Below are 18,841 nucleotides of genomic sequence, written 5' to 3'. Positions count from 1 at the left end.
GATCAAATCTGTCTCGACTAATGCAATATGTAGCACATTATGTATGGAGTAAACAACAATGTTGGCCAATATTGGATTTGAGGTTGGTTCGTTTTTTTGTTTTCATTTTTTTTTAATATATATAATCACGGTTTTTGATTTCTGATTGTCTGAGCAATTGTATTTGTATAAAATAATATAATTTTCCAAATGTTTTGAGCTCAGTATTATCATTTATTGTATACAGTCATTTTGGCTCATCTTTATCAAGGCTGCCAATCATTTTGGAGGTGACTGTAGGTTGTATGCCATTTGGTTTGCCTACTTGTAGTCCCAAAACTGAAATGGAGCAGAGACTCAAAGTAGGACAATGCAGATAAGGGGGCCTAGTTTATCTTCAACTCGTCTCTGAGAACTGTGGCCCAGAACACAGAGGAAGAAAACAAAACCTTTTATGTTCATAGATTGTTCCTGGCTACATACGAAAGCACAAGCTTGATGAAAACCTTGGGAGAATTGTGAATGAATGCTCAAGTTGTGCATTGGGGACATTGCTCAAATTTGGCAGGCTATATCTGCTTTGCAGGGCTGTTGTCCATTAATTACAGTGGGCTCCAAAAGTATTGGGACAGTGACTGTTGTCATTTTGGCTCTGTACTCCAGCACTTTGGATTTCAAATGATACACTGACTATGAGGTTAAAGTGCAGACTATCAGCCTTAATTTGAAGGTATTTTCGGGTGAACTTAAAGCACTTTTTGTACATAGTTCCCACCCCCATTTTAGGGGACCAAAAGTATGTATTGGGACAAATTCACTTGTGTATTAAAATAGTCAAAAGTTCTGTATTTGGTTCCATATTATTGGTATGCAATGATTACATAAAGCTTATTACTAGCACGCAATGAGCATATTCCTAGCACGCAATGATTACATCATGCTTGGGACTCTACAAACTTGTTGAATGCATTGGCTGTTTGTAGAGTCCCAAGCATGATGTAATCATCGCGTGCTAGGAATATGGGACTAAATAGTAAACTTTTGACGACTTTAAGACACACATAAGTGAATTTGTCCCAATACTTTTGGTCCCCTAAAATGGCGGGACTATGTACAAAAAGTGATGTCATTTCTAAACGGTTCACACACTATGAATGAAAATGCCATAAAATTAAAGGACAAATCCACCCAGAGCCACTAATTTGTTTAATTTACAGTGTTAAATAACACTATGTGAGAACAATCATTTTTGTGTACAAATATTTAATTTTGGTGTTATAAGGTTGTTAGCAACATGGAAAATCGTAGATGAAATCTGTTGCACCTCAAGTCGACTGCAAAATCCGCAATGGGCTGGCTAGCTAGCTAGCAAACGTGGCTACAAACAATAGTAACAAAGCTAGTTAGCTGTAAAATCGTCTAAACAAACTGCACTATAAATTTAGGAGTCTACAATCTCTCCATGTTCAACCTGCAGATCAATGTGCCTCACAGAGTGGAGTCTAACATTCGCAACGGCAGATATACTTTTAAGGAGATGGGAAACGTTACCTACGTTAATGGACTGCATGGTGCATTCTGGTCGATTCTGGGACAAGACGTGAATGGGAGTTTATTGGACGCTAGCTCAAAAACCCAGCATTAGCATGAATTACAAATCTTTTCTGAGATGTGAGATAATTCACTTGCTATCTGTAGCATTGTATAGCTTTGGAATCGTGACATTACGTACTTTCGAGGGAAATAGGCACATTTCTCAACACAAACTCAGCAAAAAAAGAAACGCCCCCTTTTCAGGACCCTGTCTTTCAAAGATAATTCATAAAAATCCAAATAACGTCACAATATCTTCATTGTAAAGGGTTTAAACAGTGTTTCCCATGCTTGTTCAATGAACCATAAACAATTAATGAACATGCACCTGTGGAACGGTCGTTAAGACACCTACAGCTTATAGACGGTAGGCAATTAAGGTCACAGTTATGAAAACTTAGGACACTAAAGAGGCCTTTCTACTGACTCTGGAAAAACACCAAAAGAAAGATGCCCAGGGTCCCTGCTCATCTGTGTGAACGTGCCTTAGGCATGCTGCAAGGAGGCATGAGGACTGCAGATGTGACCAGGGCAATAAATTGCAATGTCCGTACTGGGAGACGCCTAAGACAGCGCTACAGGGAGACATGACGGACAGCTGATCATCCTCGCAGTGGCAGACCACTTGTAACAACACCTGCACAGGATCGGTACATCCGAACATCACACCTGCGGGACAGGTACAGGATGGCAACAACAACTGCCCGAGTTACACCAGGAACGCACAATCCCTCCATCAGTGCTCAGACTGTGTGCAATAAGCTGAGAGAGGCTGGACCGAGGGCTTGTATGAGCACAAACCCACCGTCGCTGGACCAGACAGGACTGGCAAAAAGTGCTCTTCACTGATGAGTCGCTGCTTTGTCTAACCAGGGGTGATGGTCGGATTCTCGTTTATCGTCGAAGGAATGAGCGTTACACCGAGGCCTGTACTCTGGAGCGGGATTGATTTGGAGGTGGAGGGTCCATCATGGTCTGAGGCAGTGTGTCACAGCATCATCGGACTGAGCCTGTTGTCATTGCAGGCAATCTCAACACTGTGCGTTACAGGGAAGACATCCTCCTCATGTGGTACCCTTCCTGCAGACTCATCCTGACATGACCCTCCAGCATAACAATGCCACCAGCCATACTGCTCGTTCTGTGCGTGATTTCCTGCAAGACAGTAATGTCAGTGTTTTGCCATGGCCAGCGAAGAGCCCGGATCTCAATCCCATTGAGCTCGTCTGGGACCTGTTGGATCGGAGGGTGAGGGCTAAGGCCATTCCCCCCCTGAAATGTCCGGGAACTTGCAGGTGCCTTGGTGGAAGAGTGGGGTAACATCTCACAGCAAGAACGGGCAAATCTGTTGCAGTCCATGAGGAGGAGATGCACTGCAGTATGTAATGCAGCTGGTGGCCACCAGATACTGACTGTTACTTTTGATTTTGACCCCCTCCTTTGTTCAGGGACACATTCCATTTCTGTTAGTCACATGTCTGTGGAATTTGTTCAGTTTATGTCTCAGTTGTTGAATCTTGATAGGTTCATACAAATATTTACACATGTTATGTTTGCTGAAAATAAACGCAGTTGACAGTGGGAGGACATTTTTTTTTGTTGCTGAGTTTACATTGACTTTGAGGATTGCGTAACTATTAGCCTAGCGACAACGTGAACGCGATTGGTCGATAGTCTGCTTAGTGGGGCGATATACGTTCCTTTGTTCATTGGATCTCTTTTCTATAATATCTCTGACAAATGCACCATACAATGCACCCTGGACTAAAGAGGCAGACAAATAGGAGAAATGTGCTAGACCTTTCATTAAATTACACATTTCTCGAGGTAGGAATATCACAAAAATATGATGAATGGCTCATTTGAGAGAAGACATCCTCCTGAGTTATGACGTTGGCCAGTATTGAAATCTGACATATATGATAGACGTTTTCGTGATCTAAAAGCTGTATTCCTATGAAGTACCAGTGTAGTAAGAGCGATTTAGCACGGTGCTACGTAATACAGGACGGATTTATCACTGTCCGAACGCCAATAACTCGGATACACATGAAAACTTGAAATGACCCAGGGAATCGATAGAACATCACTCACAGATGCATATAAAAACATAGAGCATTCAAAATGGGTGAACCTTTCCTTTAAGGCTGACATTCTGCACTTTCACCTCAGTCATTGTATCATTTCAAATCCAAAGTGCTGGAGTACAGATCCTAAACAACAACAAAATTGTCACTGGCCCAATACTTTTGGAGCTCACTGTAATTAATGGACTTCAGTCCTGCAAGGCAGATGTAGCCTGCCAAATTCGAGAAATGTCCCCAATGCACAACTTGAACATTCGTTCACTAATCTCCTAAGGTTTTAATCAAGCTTGTGCTTTCGTATGTAGCCAGGCAGAATCTATGGCCATAAAGGTTGGTTTTCTTCCTCTGTGTTCTGGGCCACAGTTCTCAGTGACGAGTTGATGATAAACTAGGCCCCCTTATCGGCACTGTCCTACTTTGTCTCTGCTCTGTTTCAGTTTGGACTATTCATATATTCACTATACTAGATCTATTCTGTTTCTTGTGTCAAGTTGTGTGAGTGTGTTTGTGCTCATATTTTTTTGTGTTTATGTTGTGTGTTTTTGTGTCTGTGCACACATGCCTGTTTAGGTCAGTGTAAATTGTGTGTAAATTAGGTAATTTACTCTCAGGGCTCTGAATGGGGTTGACAAATCTGTTGTTGAAATGCTACATTTGTTTCTGTTTTCAAGAGGATATCCTTGTCGTGATGGCTGCAATGGCATGTGAAATGTGTTATTCCTATGGTTCTCATTCAGAATATATAATTCCCACATTGTGTTATGAGCATTTTATTCCAACTATACAATTCCCACTAATTTCATGCTTTACGTTACTTTCATCATTCTACCTACCCTGTTATTGTTGAGGATGTTCTCAGCTTAAGTAGGCCACATGATTTATTGGAGTCATGATGATTAAAAACAATTTGCTTCCATTACTGTGTTTTGTTCTCAACTCCTCTGTGCTCCCGGTCTCTTTATAAGTCTCCTGCTGTGTCCAGCGTGAAGTGTGCACACTTTCTTGCATGGACTTAACAATGGTGGAAACTCAGTCCGGCCATTGCTTACACCAATCATTTGAGATTGTACAAGTGCACCCTTCTGGAAAATGATGGAGAATTTGGACGCAGCCCCAGTGGACGACTCTAAACCGACCAAACACATACTCTCTTCTCCTCTTTTTAGGAACAAGAGGAGAACAAAGGTGCAACCAGCTGGCCAGAGTATTACATTGACCAGCTCAATTCCATGGCTGCCGTAAGTAATGACTCCTTGTCATTCTTTACTCTTGGTCTCTTGACTATGATTTTGTATCAATCTCTGTCATTGACACTTCCAAAGTGAGTGTAGAGTCTACTGTGGTACTGAATTTCACACTCCTTAAACAGATCTGTAAGAGACTTGACTGTCAAATATGAACATTTAACTTTATCATTTACATGCTTGATATCAGTGATCCTAAAACCTGATATGCAGGTTTATGTCCCAGCTTAGTGGCATCACACCTGATTCAACTGATCTCCTGAGCTGGGACTAAAGCTTTGAATACACTGCGACACTGAATGGCTAAAAGCTGCGGGTGGCCGTCCTATTTGCTGTCGCTGCAGTGTGTTATAGGGACCACTCAGTTGCACTCGGCCGTCCATGGTTCTGGTGTGCGTTTCCTATAAAAGTTGCAGTACTGCGGCTTTCCAAGAGCAGGATGGAGGGTCACTGTGTCTATACCAACTTTTGCACTGATTTGAGATTATCCTTGATTGAAGCCTGATCAGGTAATAAAAAGCATGTGCAGTAACTTAAATGATTCCTAAATTCTCAATGTACGAAACAAATGCAAACAGTTATAATTACATCGGTAATCTGTAGCTCCTCTCAGATCAATCCTAAATCAGATTAACTCTGCATTCATGTTAGATTAAAATGTAATCGCAGAGGACCGCAATTGTCAGCATTTTAACTCCTGGCACGTGCTATGTTGATATGTTTTTGGTAATAATATTGCAGTTTTGGCAGGTGCAAGAGGTTCTGGGTAAGTTCCAAAGAAAGACAGGCAATATCTAGCACAGGCATGCCTCAGGCCTAGACACATCCAGCCGACTCAACTATCTAGAACGGTTCCTTTTGGATTCAAACAGCCGAGCAAAAACCTGGCACAGATTCGAGACCTTTCTCTTTTATCTGAAGGGCACGTTCTCCACTACACTTCATTTATATTAAAAGCCACTGAACACAGAAATTGCTGGCACATGCTGGGAGGCTTGTTATGGGATCCAAACATGGAGTCCCTTTCAGGTGCTCGTTCCCCAGCTGTTCCATACGCTTGATAAGCAGCATTGGTTTTTAGCTGCACATGTGCAAAAAGCGTAAAGACATTTAAGCAATTTGGGCAAGCAAAATAATAAGATTTCCACTAATTAAATACATGAATTATACACATTGATTTCGAATATGACTTACAGTACAAATACCTTCATCAGTTTAGTACAACTTTTCTACCTTTTTATGTAACCAAATAACGAAAGACCTATTACTTCATGTTTTACTTAATGTTTTTGTTGTATTTATGTATGAATCGAACCATGCTTAAACAGTAATGTTGCTCTCATAGAATGTCATCCATTGAGCACTACAGATGCACTGTATCGTGGAAATATCATGGGATGCATTTGCTCCATTGTCTCTGTTTCTATTGGTACTGTTCACAGTTAGTGTGGCTTGAAAATACAGCACCCGGCTCAAGGAGTAGTCTAACAAATTCACAGCATTTGACTTGTTCAAACAGCTTTGGTAACGCTATATTTATGTTGCACAGAGGAAGACACTCCTTGCCCTGGAGAAGGAAGATGAGGAGGAGAGGAACAAAACGATAGAGAGCCTGAAGACTGCTTTGCGGACGCAACCCATGAGGTGCCCTGGCTCTCAAACGTCCATACACTTCACTGTACAGTGCATGCAGTCGCTAAAGAAACTCATTTACATAGACTTATATACACACACCCTCTTCAAAAATGACCTGTAGCTACCATACATAGAATAAACACAGGAGGGAACAGGATTGTTTTCTGAAATGAATTTCATTATACAAACGCTTACAGACACGCCACACACACCCTTCTCTCTATTTCCATGCACTCTAACTTCATTTTTTTTGTACTCTCATAGAATATACTCATAGCACACCAGAGCTTTGAATTACAATAACTGACATAACAGGGCCCTACAGGGAGTAATTGCCATTGGAGTTACAGACCTATAGAAGTGTATATGCAGACCAGAATGAACAACAACGACCCAGTAATTCATCACTGTACTGTAGATGGCTCGGCTTGAACACCACTCTTGGATATTGTCACACATGTCATAAATGATATGGTCCTTCTGCTGCGCTAGTTACAGTACAAATGCTATGTGGAGCAGTTATGTAACTGCTCTTAATAAAAGTAGGCTTTATTATTCTAACGCTTCAGGCAGTCCTTCCCAGAACACCTAATCTTTCATTCAAATCACCTATTATGTCGTTAATCATACTTACTGCTGTGGGGCAGTAACCTGGGTAGCGTTCATTGCAACGTCTAATGTTTTGAAATGGAAAATGAATATGAGTGTTTCTTATTGGCCAAGTCCAGTTAGACCCCTCCCTGTTTGTTTGTTTTTCTTCCGTTTGGTGCCTAATGAACACGACCCAGATTGATCTGCTGATTGAACATATGGTGTCCCTCTGGCTGCATTGTGTGTAGCATGTTTTTTTGTCTCTTTCACATTAGTATGCGTTGCACTGTTTAATGAGACCTGAAGATCAGGTGTCAGACTTTCACCCTCAGGGGTTATGGTGGCACTTGGTCACTTACAGGCCTTTTATTTCTTCAGGCCTTTGTTTTTTAACAACTTTGATAACACACACAGAGGTTGACCATTTTCTCAGCATGTCAGACCTAATTACTATTTTGGGTATTTCCAGTGCGTAGGATTATAGTCTTTATACCCTATTTCAAGTGGAAGTAATGACAATTACTTACTACATGAGATCCCATAGACTAGCCTCTTTGCTCCAACTGGCACTTGCACTTTTAACTTAGTTTTTTTATTGATATCCCGTTTCCCCATGACCTTCCTCAGGTTTGTGACTAGGTTCATTGACCTAGATGGCCTGACCTGTATCCTCAACTTCCTGAAGACCATGGACTATGAGACGACCGAGTCGCAGATCCACACTTCGCTCATCGGCTGCATCAAGGCCCTGATGAACAACTCCCAGGGGCGCGCCCATGTGCTCTCGCACTCGGAAAGCATCAACATCATTGCCCAGAGTTTGGCCACCGAGAACGTCAAGACCAAGGTGGCGGTGCTGGAGATCATGGGCGCTGTGTGCCTTGTGCCTGGCGGGCATCGGAAGATCCTGGAGGCCATGCTGCACTACCAGCGCTTCGCCTGTGAGAGGACACGCTTCCAGGTGGGCAAGGGGAGGGTTATGAATTCATATTTTAGTCACCGTTAGCAACCTATCCCCTTAATTGTATTGAATGAACATTCCGTACCATTTAATATTGTAACATTTTGACTTTTGGCTGGGTTATATACACTGAGTGTACAAAACATCCAGGTGAAAGCTATGATACCTTATTGATGTAATTTGTTAAATACACTTCAATCAGTGTAGATGAAGGGGAGGTGACCGGTTAAAGATGGATCTTTAAGCCTGGGGACAATTGAGACATGGATTGTGTATGTGTGCCATTCAGACGGTGAATGGGCAAGACAAAAGATTTAAGTGCCTTTGAACGGGGTATGGTAGTAGGTGCCAGGCGCACCGGTTTGTCTCAAGAACTGCAACGCTGCTGGGTTTTTCACACTCAACAGTTTCCCTAGTGTATCAAGAATGGTCCTCCACCCAAATGACAACCAACCAACTTGACACTACTGTGGGAAACATTGGAGTCAACATGGGCCAGCATCCCTGTAGAACACTTTAGACACCTTGTATAGTCCATGCCCTGGTGAATTGAGGCTGTTCTGAGGGCTAAAGGGGGTGCAACTCTATATTAGGAAGGTGTTCCTAATGTTTTGTACACTCAGTATATAGTAGACACCCAATTATAGGTATTCATTTCAGCGCTTTCACAAGAAGGTTTGAATAATGTAATATTTCCTTAAAACATCCGCCCTTTATTCAAATACACGATTGGCTGGCCATTTGCAACAGTAAACGCTTTACATTGGCTAAAGTGGTTTGGCTCCAATGATTTGTGCAACTTTTTTTTGCAATATAAATTGTGTCTACAATATGATTGCTCTCTGAACGACGAGCCATAGCTGTGGTCATCTCCTCTCCTTCACCACCCAGACCCTGCTGAACGATCTGGACCGGAGTACAGGTCGATACCGGGATGAGGTCAACCTGAAGACAGCCATCATGTCCTTTATCAATGCTGTCCTCAGCCAAGGCGCCGGAGAGGTAAAATTAGCCGTCAACCTTTGCATCGCTTGTCTCCTAACTCCACACTTGCACCATACTTCAATTTGATTTTCTCTTCAATCGAACTTGTGCTGCACCTCAATCTGACTTAACTTTATTGACACCTACTCTTGATCCTCCATCTTATGTTCCCAGGCCAGTTTAGAGTTCCGCATCCACCTCCGTTACGAGTTCCTGATGCTAGGAATTCAGCCAGTCATTGACAAACTTCGCTCCCATGACAACTCCACGTTAGACCGGTGAGTTGGAGCCCAGTTCCCGTTAACCTGAATTGTGACACAAGTCCCTTTTTCCTCTTGATCTCTGACCATGAATGCCCCTATTCATTTTACTTCATCTCCCCCAGGCATTTGGATTACTTTGAAATGCTGCGCAATGAGGACGAGCTAACTATGTCAAGACGTTTTGAGTCGGTAAGTAAAAACTTCTTGTTTCATTCCTGAATTCCATCGTTGTTTGTGCTTGATAAGGACTGTGACTTGTCAACGTGTTCTCTTTTTCCAGGTGCACATAGACACTAAAAGTGCTTCCCAGGTATTTGACCTCATCCGGAAGAAGATGAACCACACTGACGCATACCCTCACTTTATCTCCGTCCTGCACCACTGTCTCCTCATGCCTCGTAAGTGCTCCCTGCCGCATTCCTGACCTGCTGCTAACGTTGACCCTGGTCAGTAAGAATTTAGCGCTGTGACTTTGGCAGTTACCCAGAATATTGTGTTTCCCTATTCCAGTCAGTGGAGGCTGCTGGGGGGAGGATGCCTCATAATAACGGCTGGAATGGAGCGAATGGAATGGCATCAAACACATGGAAACCATGTGTTTGACGTATTTGATACCATTCCACTGATTCCGCTCTAGCCATTACCACGAGCCCGTCCTCCCCAATTAAGGTGCCAGTCAACCTCCCATGATTCCAGTAGAACTGACCTGCTGTCTTCTTCCTGCTAGCTGTGTGTGTGCAGGTGCAGGCGTGTGGGTGTGCACGCGTTTGGGTGTGCATGTGTCTGTGCACTTTAAATGAATTTTTATCTGTATGAGGATCTGCCTGCAAACCAAGACAGCATCTTGCCCTCTAGCCACACTCTGTATAAATCAATTGTGCATACCTCTTTCTGTCCTTAGCTAAGTATCTACTTGTGCAGAGAGGCCTCTTCTACTCGACGACTTCTCTGTATCAGCTGTATTTGATGATCTCACTGTCCCCCCCAGATAAAAGGAGTGGGAACACAGTGCAGTATTGGCTGCTGCTGGACCGCATCGTCCAGCAGATGGTCCTGCAGAACGACAAGGGCCACGACCCCGACGTCACACCCCTTGAGAACTTCAACGTTAAGAACGTGGTGCGGATGTGAGTGCTCTCCATGTAACCCCTTAAGATGACAAGGAAGAGAGGGAGCACGTCCTGCTTGAGCTCAACTTACTGGGATGAGCTGGGATGATATAGGCCTAGGAAAGACATGAAAATTCATAATTTAACTGTCAAATGAAATAATTTCCAAACTGACCCTCCAATCAATTCTTCAATACTGTAGGGAACCTCAGTCCCTTGGAGGCTTCTTAGAAAATGTATTTAAAATCTGTTAGTCGGCACCGCTTCAGTATGAAAACTGTATTTTAATTCCCATAATAGCAATGAGCTCAGCTCCATTTCCACAGGATTGATTGTTTGCATGTTGTCTTTCACATAAGTCAATGCATCAGTCATAGAATGCTCACATTGAGGACCCTCCGGTAACTTTGTTTGTGTGTCTCTCCTTACAGGCTGGTCAATGAAAATGAGGTCAAGCAGTGGAAAGAGCAGGCGGAGAAAATGCGAAAAGGTCAGTTTCATGTTTTGAGCTGCTTCTTTGTGAAACACTGCCCTTTGGCTCTATTGCACATTTTAAAAAAAGGCCACAAAGAAATCGACAGCATGTAATTTACACTTCACATGGAAGGGATTGACTACTTTCAATATGTACAAATAATACAAATCGGCAGGGATGGTTTTTCAGAGGATGCCAATTAAATGGTACCGTTCTCCACAGTTGTGAAGCTCTGAATGTGTTCATCTTAATGCCTGTAAGCTTTATGCTTATCAGGTGAATTGGACTGCTGTGGATATGAATATAGCTACTTGCTGGTCAGCCAACACAAGATTTGAATCTTTTATTGTGTATTCGTATCTCTTGTAGCTCACCTATTGGATTAGTAGTCTTTGAAGAGACCTCTACCTCACCAGTAGCACATTGATCCAGTCACTGCCTACTATTGGCCCATATGTTACCCTGCCCCTGTTAGATCTATCAGAAATAACAGCACACAACCATCTTCTGAGCCACCCTGTGGTCCCATGGGTTGATTGCAACAAAGGTTGTGATTTCACATTTCAACACGGTCAACTCGGGAAATGATTAGAAAATGATCATAGAAAGGAACGAGCGATATCCAAATGTCCTAATTGAATTGAGTTGAAACGCAACCGAACCTGTTCACACTCACAACATAACCTCCAACCCCATTGGGCAGAGCACCACGAGCTCCAGCAGAAGTTTGAGAAGAAGGAGCGCGAGTGTGACGCCAAGACCCAGGAGAAGGAGGACATGATGCAGACCCTCAACAAGATGAAGGAGAAGCTAGAGAAGGAGAGCACCGAGCACAAGGCGGTCAAGCAGCAAGTGGCTGATCTCTCTCTCCAGCTCCACGACCTCAGCTCTGTACGTCACCCTTCAACTCCTTCAGACTTATACAAAAAAATGTCCCCAAATATGCCTTAATGTAGATTCATTATGTTTCATCAAGATTCATTTACTGTTAGATTTACAGTACATTATAGAAGGCACCTAAAGTAAATTACTGCATGGGTCTCTGATGCAACTAATGTTTCGACATAAAATTGAAAGAGAACGATAAGCTAAGGCATGAAATACGATTCATTAAGATAAGTGATGGTGCATTGTCTTTATCTGTGTATTTTCCCCCAACATTTCCAGAGACCGGTCGCCAGTGTCCCAGGCGGTCCCCCCTTCATCCCTGGCCCCCCTGGTGGGCCTCTCCCACCCCCCCCTCCCCCAGGAGGCATGATGCTCCCTCCCCCACCACCCCCAGGGGGTATGATGCCCCCTCCACCACCCCCACCTCCAGGTGGTCCCCCGCCTCCTTTTGGACGGCCACCCATGGGAGGGATACCTCCTCCCCCTGGGGCACCCCTGGGGTCCACCCTCAAGAAGAAGAACATCCCCCAGCCATCCAACCCACTCAAATCTTTCAACTGGGCCAAGCTGGCTGAGGTGAGAGTGCATGGGTTTGAACAGGGTCATGTTCATTAGAGATCAAACAGAAGTCAACGGACTGAAACAGGGTGAGACTACCTAGACTTGTCCAATAAGGAACTCGTTTTTGTTCTCTTGCAAAACATTTGAAACCAGTTTCCGTTGCCTGCCCTAAAGAACATGACCCTGGTAATTCCCTACAGAGTCAATTTGACCTCCTCTTTGTCACCATTGATAGCGAAAGTTAGTCTGTGTAACCTGCAGACAATATTTTGATCCCTGAAAGTTTCGGTTTACAAAGGGAGAATGTTACTTTTTTCCCAGTTATTCAAGTGCACTTAGAATGGCGAACCAGATGAAAACGTTCCCGTATGTTCTGGGAATGTTCTTGTTAGCGTTTAAGATGATTCTAGATTAGCTCCTATAAGGGATTATTCTTCTGTTGCCAACTTTGAATAACATACTCTTGTGTTAGGCCTTGGTGATTGAACTATGGCTGCTGGAGATTGCTTACAGAACATATTGAGGATACTGAAAGCCAGGGTTGGGGTCAATTCCATCTCAAATCAGTCATTTCAGGAGGTGAACTGAAATGTTCCTCTTTGCTTGGAATTTCAGTTTATTTCTTTGAATTGAAATGGAATTGACCCCAACCCTTCTGAAAGCACCACCTCAAAAAATGTAAATACAATTCTCCCACTCTCCATCCCAGAATAAATTGGAGGGCACTGTATGGACAGAAGTGGACGACGGGAAGGTTTTTAAAATTCTCGACCTGGAGGACATTGAGAAGACCTTCTCGGCCTACCAGAGGCAACAGGTACTGTACTGCGGCCAAGTGTTCTCGCTGGTCCTGCTGATCAAGAGAATAGTTTTATTGAGCCCCCAACATGTATCCATCCTCCACCCTTTTTCTTCTTATTCCCTTCTCGTTAGAAATAAAGCACCAATACAAAACATGACTTCACTCATGCTGATTATTTGCCGTCTCACAAATGTAGAGTAATACCATATTGTTTGGCTAGTGTGCAGTTTAATGGCATTTGACATTACTAAGTAACATAAAAGCCTTGCATGTATGAGTAACAGAAATACAAAAGAGCACTGACTACAGTATTTAAGGTTTCTTAGCATACACTGTCATAACCTTTTTATGATGCTAGAGTATCAATGTAAAATATCTTAAACACGTAAAGACACGTAAAGATTGAGTTTGGCCCTTAGTGCCTGCAGCTTAGTATTACCTAATACTGCAACACTGATGTTTGTGGGATGATGCAAACAGATCACTATAGTGTCGTCAGGGGAAACCGAGGGACTTTTGTGTTAACAAACATTTGCAGACCTTGTCCTTAACCCCTGATGAAATTGGACCCAGGGCTACTAAAAGCATCAGCTAGTTAGCGCATCAGCTAGTTAGCGCATCAGCTAGTTAGCGCATCAGCTAGTTAGCGCATCAGCTAGTTAGCGCATCAGCTAGTTAGCGCATCAGCTAGTTAGCACATAAGCCACAAACACAGGGAATAGCTCTTCTCTCACTACTCACTGGCCCTCTGTATGGAATGCAAATTTGCTTGAGTTCACCTTGATCATACTAATACAAGAGATTTGGTCACAATGTAGCCTAGGTTTTCATTCTGCGGTATTTAAATCAGGGGTGTCGAGCAATGAAGCCCAACGTCTGATTTAATATGGCCTCCATGTGTGTCCCCATCGCTAGTTTCTTTGCATGTTTAAAAAGAATTGATTTGAATTAAAAAAATAAATTGAAATCTAAAAACATCAGTGAATTCATAGTTAACGCTCTGTTGTAGATGAGGCCGCTCTCACATTTGCCTTAACATTTTGACATCCCTGGTCTAAATGAACATTATGACAAACATATCACGCTCAACTGACTCCAATGTTACCATATTTGTTTTGCCTGTGACTCACGCTAACACCCGCACCTCATGATCAGCTCACACGCATGCACGCAAACACACATAGACAGTTGGCAATTTCCCAGCCCCCAACCGACACCCATCTCTTATGGCCCATCAGCCTTTGCTTGCCTACGCCAGTCACACTCCCACTTCACTCATCACTGATGTCCTGTATGAGCTTGTTTCTATTTGTTTGTTTGTTTTGGCCTGGATTCACCCAACTGCGCTATCATTATAACGACTGCCCACATCTTCCTTGCTTCTTGCCTGCGTTCTAGGACTTCTTTATGGTCAATAACAGCAAACAGGTGAGTTCATTCATTTCCACACCCAAAATGGTGTGGCACTTTTTTCATCCTCCTCTTCTATCATTTAGAACATTTTGCTTTCCTTATCTTATCCTCTTGACATCTTCATCCTCTTGAAAATATATTTATCTTCAGTAGACAATATGAAGAAATAATTATAGCTTATGGTTTCCATAAATCAACAAGATCATTTTGTACGTTGCAGTAGTTTAGGCTTAGAAACTGTTTGGTTTTTTTTCTGTGAAGGAAATACCCTCTTATTTTAAAGTATGTAAAAAAAAAAAATAATCTCTAACAAATCCCATGAGAGAATGTCCATTCACTCTTAATGCGACTTGTCTTTTTTAAATGTAGTGTATGTCTGTGTCTGTTACTGTGTGTTCGCACACGTAGGTGCCTGTGTCTGTATTCCTCCATGTATTTGCTTGTTTTTCTTGTCTGTCTTTTCGTAAGTTTGTGTCTCGTATTTGTACGTTTGTCTTTCTTTACTTTTTCTGGATGTGTGTAATGTATTCCTGCTGTTGCTCCTAGTTAAGATACCTACCATTCTGAAATGCCTCTCCTCTGAACGACTCTCCACAGAAAGAGAGTGAGGATTCGGACTCCTTGAGCTCCAAGAAGGTCAAGGAGCTCTCGGTCATCGATGGCCGTCGAGCCCAGAACTGTAATATCCTCCTGTTGCGGTGAGTGTGTGAATACTAGCAGTCAGAAACTGGGCCATGCTATTGAGGTCATTTCCTGTTCTGATGAGAGTAACATATTAGCACTGCAATGTCATATGCCGTTGATGGGAAATACTGTTTGTCTAATTATGATTTGATCCTGATGTCAGTGAGTAGGCTTTCTTCTTTGCGTCATTCTTCTCTTTCAATGCAGTCTCCAGTGAATCGTGGGACTTTCTCATAATCAAAACATTCTCTCTTTCTTTACCCAAGGCTAATCTTGAAAATCCGGAACTAAACTATTGCGTAATTGTGTCAGATGGTCGATTAGGTATGAGGGAATATGTATGAGAGAAGATACTAATGAGACTAGCGAAGTCTCCACCCCCCGACATGGAAACTCTCAGCCAAAGCCCCCTTTTGATGAATGTTCACTTTACAGAGAAAGTTTCAAGTTTTACAAAAACTTTTCCTTAAAAACATGCTACAATATGGCAGCATATTGATGATTACATCTTCACTAATGTGTGGTTAGTTAGCAGATTGTTTTGCCCCAATGCAATGTGTAGAAGGAGTCATGCTTGTGCTACTGCAAAATCCTAAATTGCAACAGATAAAATTAACCTACAAAATATATGTAAAAAAAATTAATTTAATTTTAAATCGCTGTGTTTAAATTTAAAAAAAAAAAAATCAGTTCAGAGACGTAGGCTACATCATGTCAGTCAAATTGGTTGAGGGTTCAGAAGAAGGTGCGTAAAGAGAGAAGCGGGAGGGTGAGCAGAAGCTACTTAAAAATTAAAAATGTGTGCGGCAGACAGACATTCAAGGTGATAATGCTTCATGTATGTCATTGTTTTTAAAATACATTGAGAGTAGACGTTACTTGGAGACAAATTCCTGTCTCTCAAAACTTGACTGAAACAACATGAAACAGCTCTGTTAGCAGAGCTGCTGTGATTTCTCAATGATCGAATGTGGTCTGGTATCATTAGTAAGCCACACATATTCACACAGAGGGGAACTTTTAATTTAATCAAGACCAATCTGACTCAAAACGACCATGAAACAAGCCTAAATGGAACCCACTACTTCTAATGCTTCCTTTTTGGGTGTTCAAATCGGGTTGTCCCACATCAAGGCGATTTTATTAAGAGTTTAGTGGAGGAGGACCATTCAGTTGTGATGCAAGAGTAATGGTTTAGCTCAGGAGGAGAGATGGTTGTGTTTTTAGTTTTCCTGGTTATGAACTCCGGTCAATAATTACTCTCTATATGGGAGCTTAGACCACTTCTAACAATTTATTGAAAGGGTGTGGTTTTGCAAGAGTTGATCGTAGGAGTACAACTTATTTTTTTCCAAAAGCTAGGAGGTTGTGGTTTCTCAGTCAGAGGATGTGGTGTGATATGAAGAAGTTTCTCCATAGCTAGCTTTTATTTTACAATGTGTTTATTAGGTTTCCCAAGTAAAAACTGTACACACACACACACACACACACACACACACTAAACTAGCTCCCGTTACAGTCTGGCCCATCTCGCAATTCACAATCCCAGTGTCAAAGGGCTGTGACACAGAATTCTAGCTAAAATCAACCGCCCCTCCTATATATATTTCATTTAATGGTTTTTAATGGGCTTCAAAAAGCCTTTAACAGAGACCACCCATGCGGACGCTCTCCAAAGGGATTGAATGGAGTACTATGATCCCTTTGAAGTGGGTGCCCTCAGAAGACGGAAGCCTGATTTTTGAGGAGCAAACATGATCTGTGGAACAGCTGTGGTCAATGCCATTTAAAGACACCAGAGACAAAGATGCTCCCATCAATGGGCAGTCTAGTAAGCAGTAGGACAAGTAGAATTATATTTTAGAAAATACAATGTCATTTTGCTCTTAAAAGATCTACATAAACAGATAATAACAGTTGTATTTGGAGTTTGGCATTTAGCAGATCGACAAACTCAGCAAAAAAAGAAACGTCCTCTCACTGTCAACTGCGTAAATATTTGTATGAACATAACAAGATTCAACAACTGAGACATAAACTGAACAAGTTCCACAGACATGTAACTAACAGAAATTGAATAATGTGTCCCTGAACAAAGGGGGGTTCAAAATCAAAAGTAACAGTCAATATCTGGTGTGGCCACCAGCTGCATTAAGTACTGCAGTAGATCTCCTCCTCATGGACTGCACCAGATTTGCCAGTTTTTGCTGTGAGATGTTACCCCACTCTTCCACCAAGGCACCTGCAAGTTCCCGGACATTTCTGAGGGGAATGGCCCTAGCCCTCACCCTCCGATCCAACAGGTCCCAGACGTGCTCAATGGGATTGAGATCTGGGCTCTTCGCTGGCCATGGCAGAGCACTAACATTCCTCTCTTGCAGGAAATCATGCGCAGAATGAGCAGTATGGCTGGTGGCATTGTTATGCTGGAGGGTTATGTCAGGATGAGCCTGCAGGAAGGGTACCACATGAGGGAGAAGGATGTCTTCCCTGTAACGCACAGCGTTGAGATTGCCTGCAATGACAACAAGCTCAGTCCGATGATGCTGTGACACACCGCCCCAGACCATGACGGATCCTCCACCTCGATCCTGCTCCAGAGTACAGGCATCGGTGTAACGCTCATTCCTTCAATGATAAACGCGAATCTGACCATCACCCCTGGTTAGACAAAACCGCGACTCGTCAGTGAAGAGCGCTTTTTGCCAGTCCTGTCTGGTCCAGTGATGGTGGGTTTATGTTCATAGGCGACGTTGTTGTCTGGTGAGGACCTATCTTACAATAGGCCTACAGGCCCTCAGTCCAGCCTCTCTCAGCCTATTGCACACAGTCTGAGCACTGTTGGAAGGATTGTGCGTTCCTGGTGTAACTCGGGCAGTTGTTGTTGCCATCCTGTACCTGTCCCGCAGGTGTGATTTCCGGATGTACCGATCATGTGCAGGTGTTGTTACATGTGGTCTGCCACTGCGAGGATGATCAGCTGTCCTTCCTGTCTCCTTGTAGCACTGTCTTAGGCGTCTCACAGTACAGACATTGCAATTTATTGCCCTGGCCACATCTGCAGTCCGCATGCCTAAGGCACGTTCGCACAGATGAGCAGGGACCCTGGGCATCTTTCTTTTGGTGTTTTTCAGAGTCAGTAGAAAGGCCTCTTTAGTGTCCTACATTTTCATAACTGTGACCTTAATTGCCCACTGTCTGTAAGCTGTTAGTGTCTTAGCGACCGTTCCACAGGTTCATGTTCATGAATTGTTTATGGTTCATTGAACAAGCATGGGAAACAGTGTTTAAACCCTTTACAATGAAGATCTGTGAAGTTATTTGGATTTTTACGAATTATCTTTGAAAGACAGGGTCCTGAAAAAGGGCTCTTTCTTTTTTTGCTGAGTTTACTTTATTGAACTTGCATGTACGCTCCTGTTAGAGTCCCGGGGAGAAAATGGCCTGCTTAGCAACATAAGTTAACCTCTATGGGACCGGCGGGACGAATTCGTCCCACCTACGTAACAGCCAGTTGAATCCTGTGGCGCGATTTTTAAAACGTTTGAAATACTATTACTTATTTCTCAAAC

At 42.8% G+C, this 18,841-nt stretch overlaps 1 protein-coding gene across 7 annotated transcripts in view; it reads left to right on the top strand.

Annotated features, from left to right (window-relative positions):
• LOC115174669 (disheveled-associated activator of morphogenesis 1) overlaps positions 1-18,841 on the top strand; it is a 133,567-nt gene that overhangs the window by 96,280 nt on the left and 18,446 nt on the right. For 6 of the 7 annotated variants that reach the window (XM_029733433.1, XM_029733429.1, XM_029733430.1 and 3 more), the window contains 14 exons: positions 4,826-4,897; positions 6,453-6,547; positions 7,757-8,090; positions 8,982-9,092; positions 9,249-9,352; positions 9,460-9,526; positions 9,618-9,735; positions 10,326-10,464; positions 10,878-10,936; positions 11,625-11,812; positions 12,089-12,385; positions 13,080-13,187; positions 14,571-14,600; positions 15,183-15,283. In XM_029733433.1, the coding sequence (XP_029589293.1) occupies positions 4,826-4,897; positions 6,453-6,547; positions 7,757-8,090; positions 8,982-9,092; positions 9,249-9,352; positions 9,460-9,526; positions 9,618-9,735; positions 10,326-10,464; positions 10,878-10,936; positions 11,625-11,812; positions 12,089-12,385; positions 13,080-13,187; positions 14,571-14,600; positions 15,183-15,283 (1,823 nt within the window). The remainder of the gene's footprint in view (positions 1-4,825; positions 4,898-6,452; positions 6,548-7,756; positions 8,091-8,981; positions 9,093-9,248; positions 9,353-9,459; positions 9,527-9,617; positions 9,736-10,325; positions 10,465-10,877; positions 10,937-11,624; positions 11,813-12,088; positions 12,386-13,079; positions 13,188-14,570; positions 14,601-15,182; positions 15,284-18,841) is intronic. The other variant, XM_029733434.1, reaches the window with a different exon arrangement.

Source organism: Salmo trutta, chromosome 35, assembly GCF_901001165.1.
Source record: "Salmo trutta chromosome 35, fSalTru1.1, whole genome shotgun sequence".
Classification (NCBI taxonomy): Eukaryota; Metazoa; Chordata; class Actinopteri; order Salmoniformes; family Salmonidae; genus Salmo; species Salmo trutta.
This window is presented reverse-complemented; position numbering and strand designations above follow the sequence as displayed.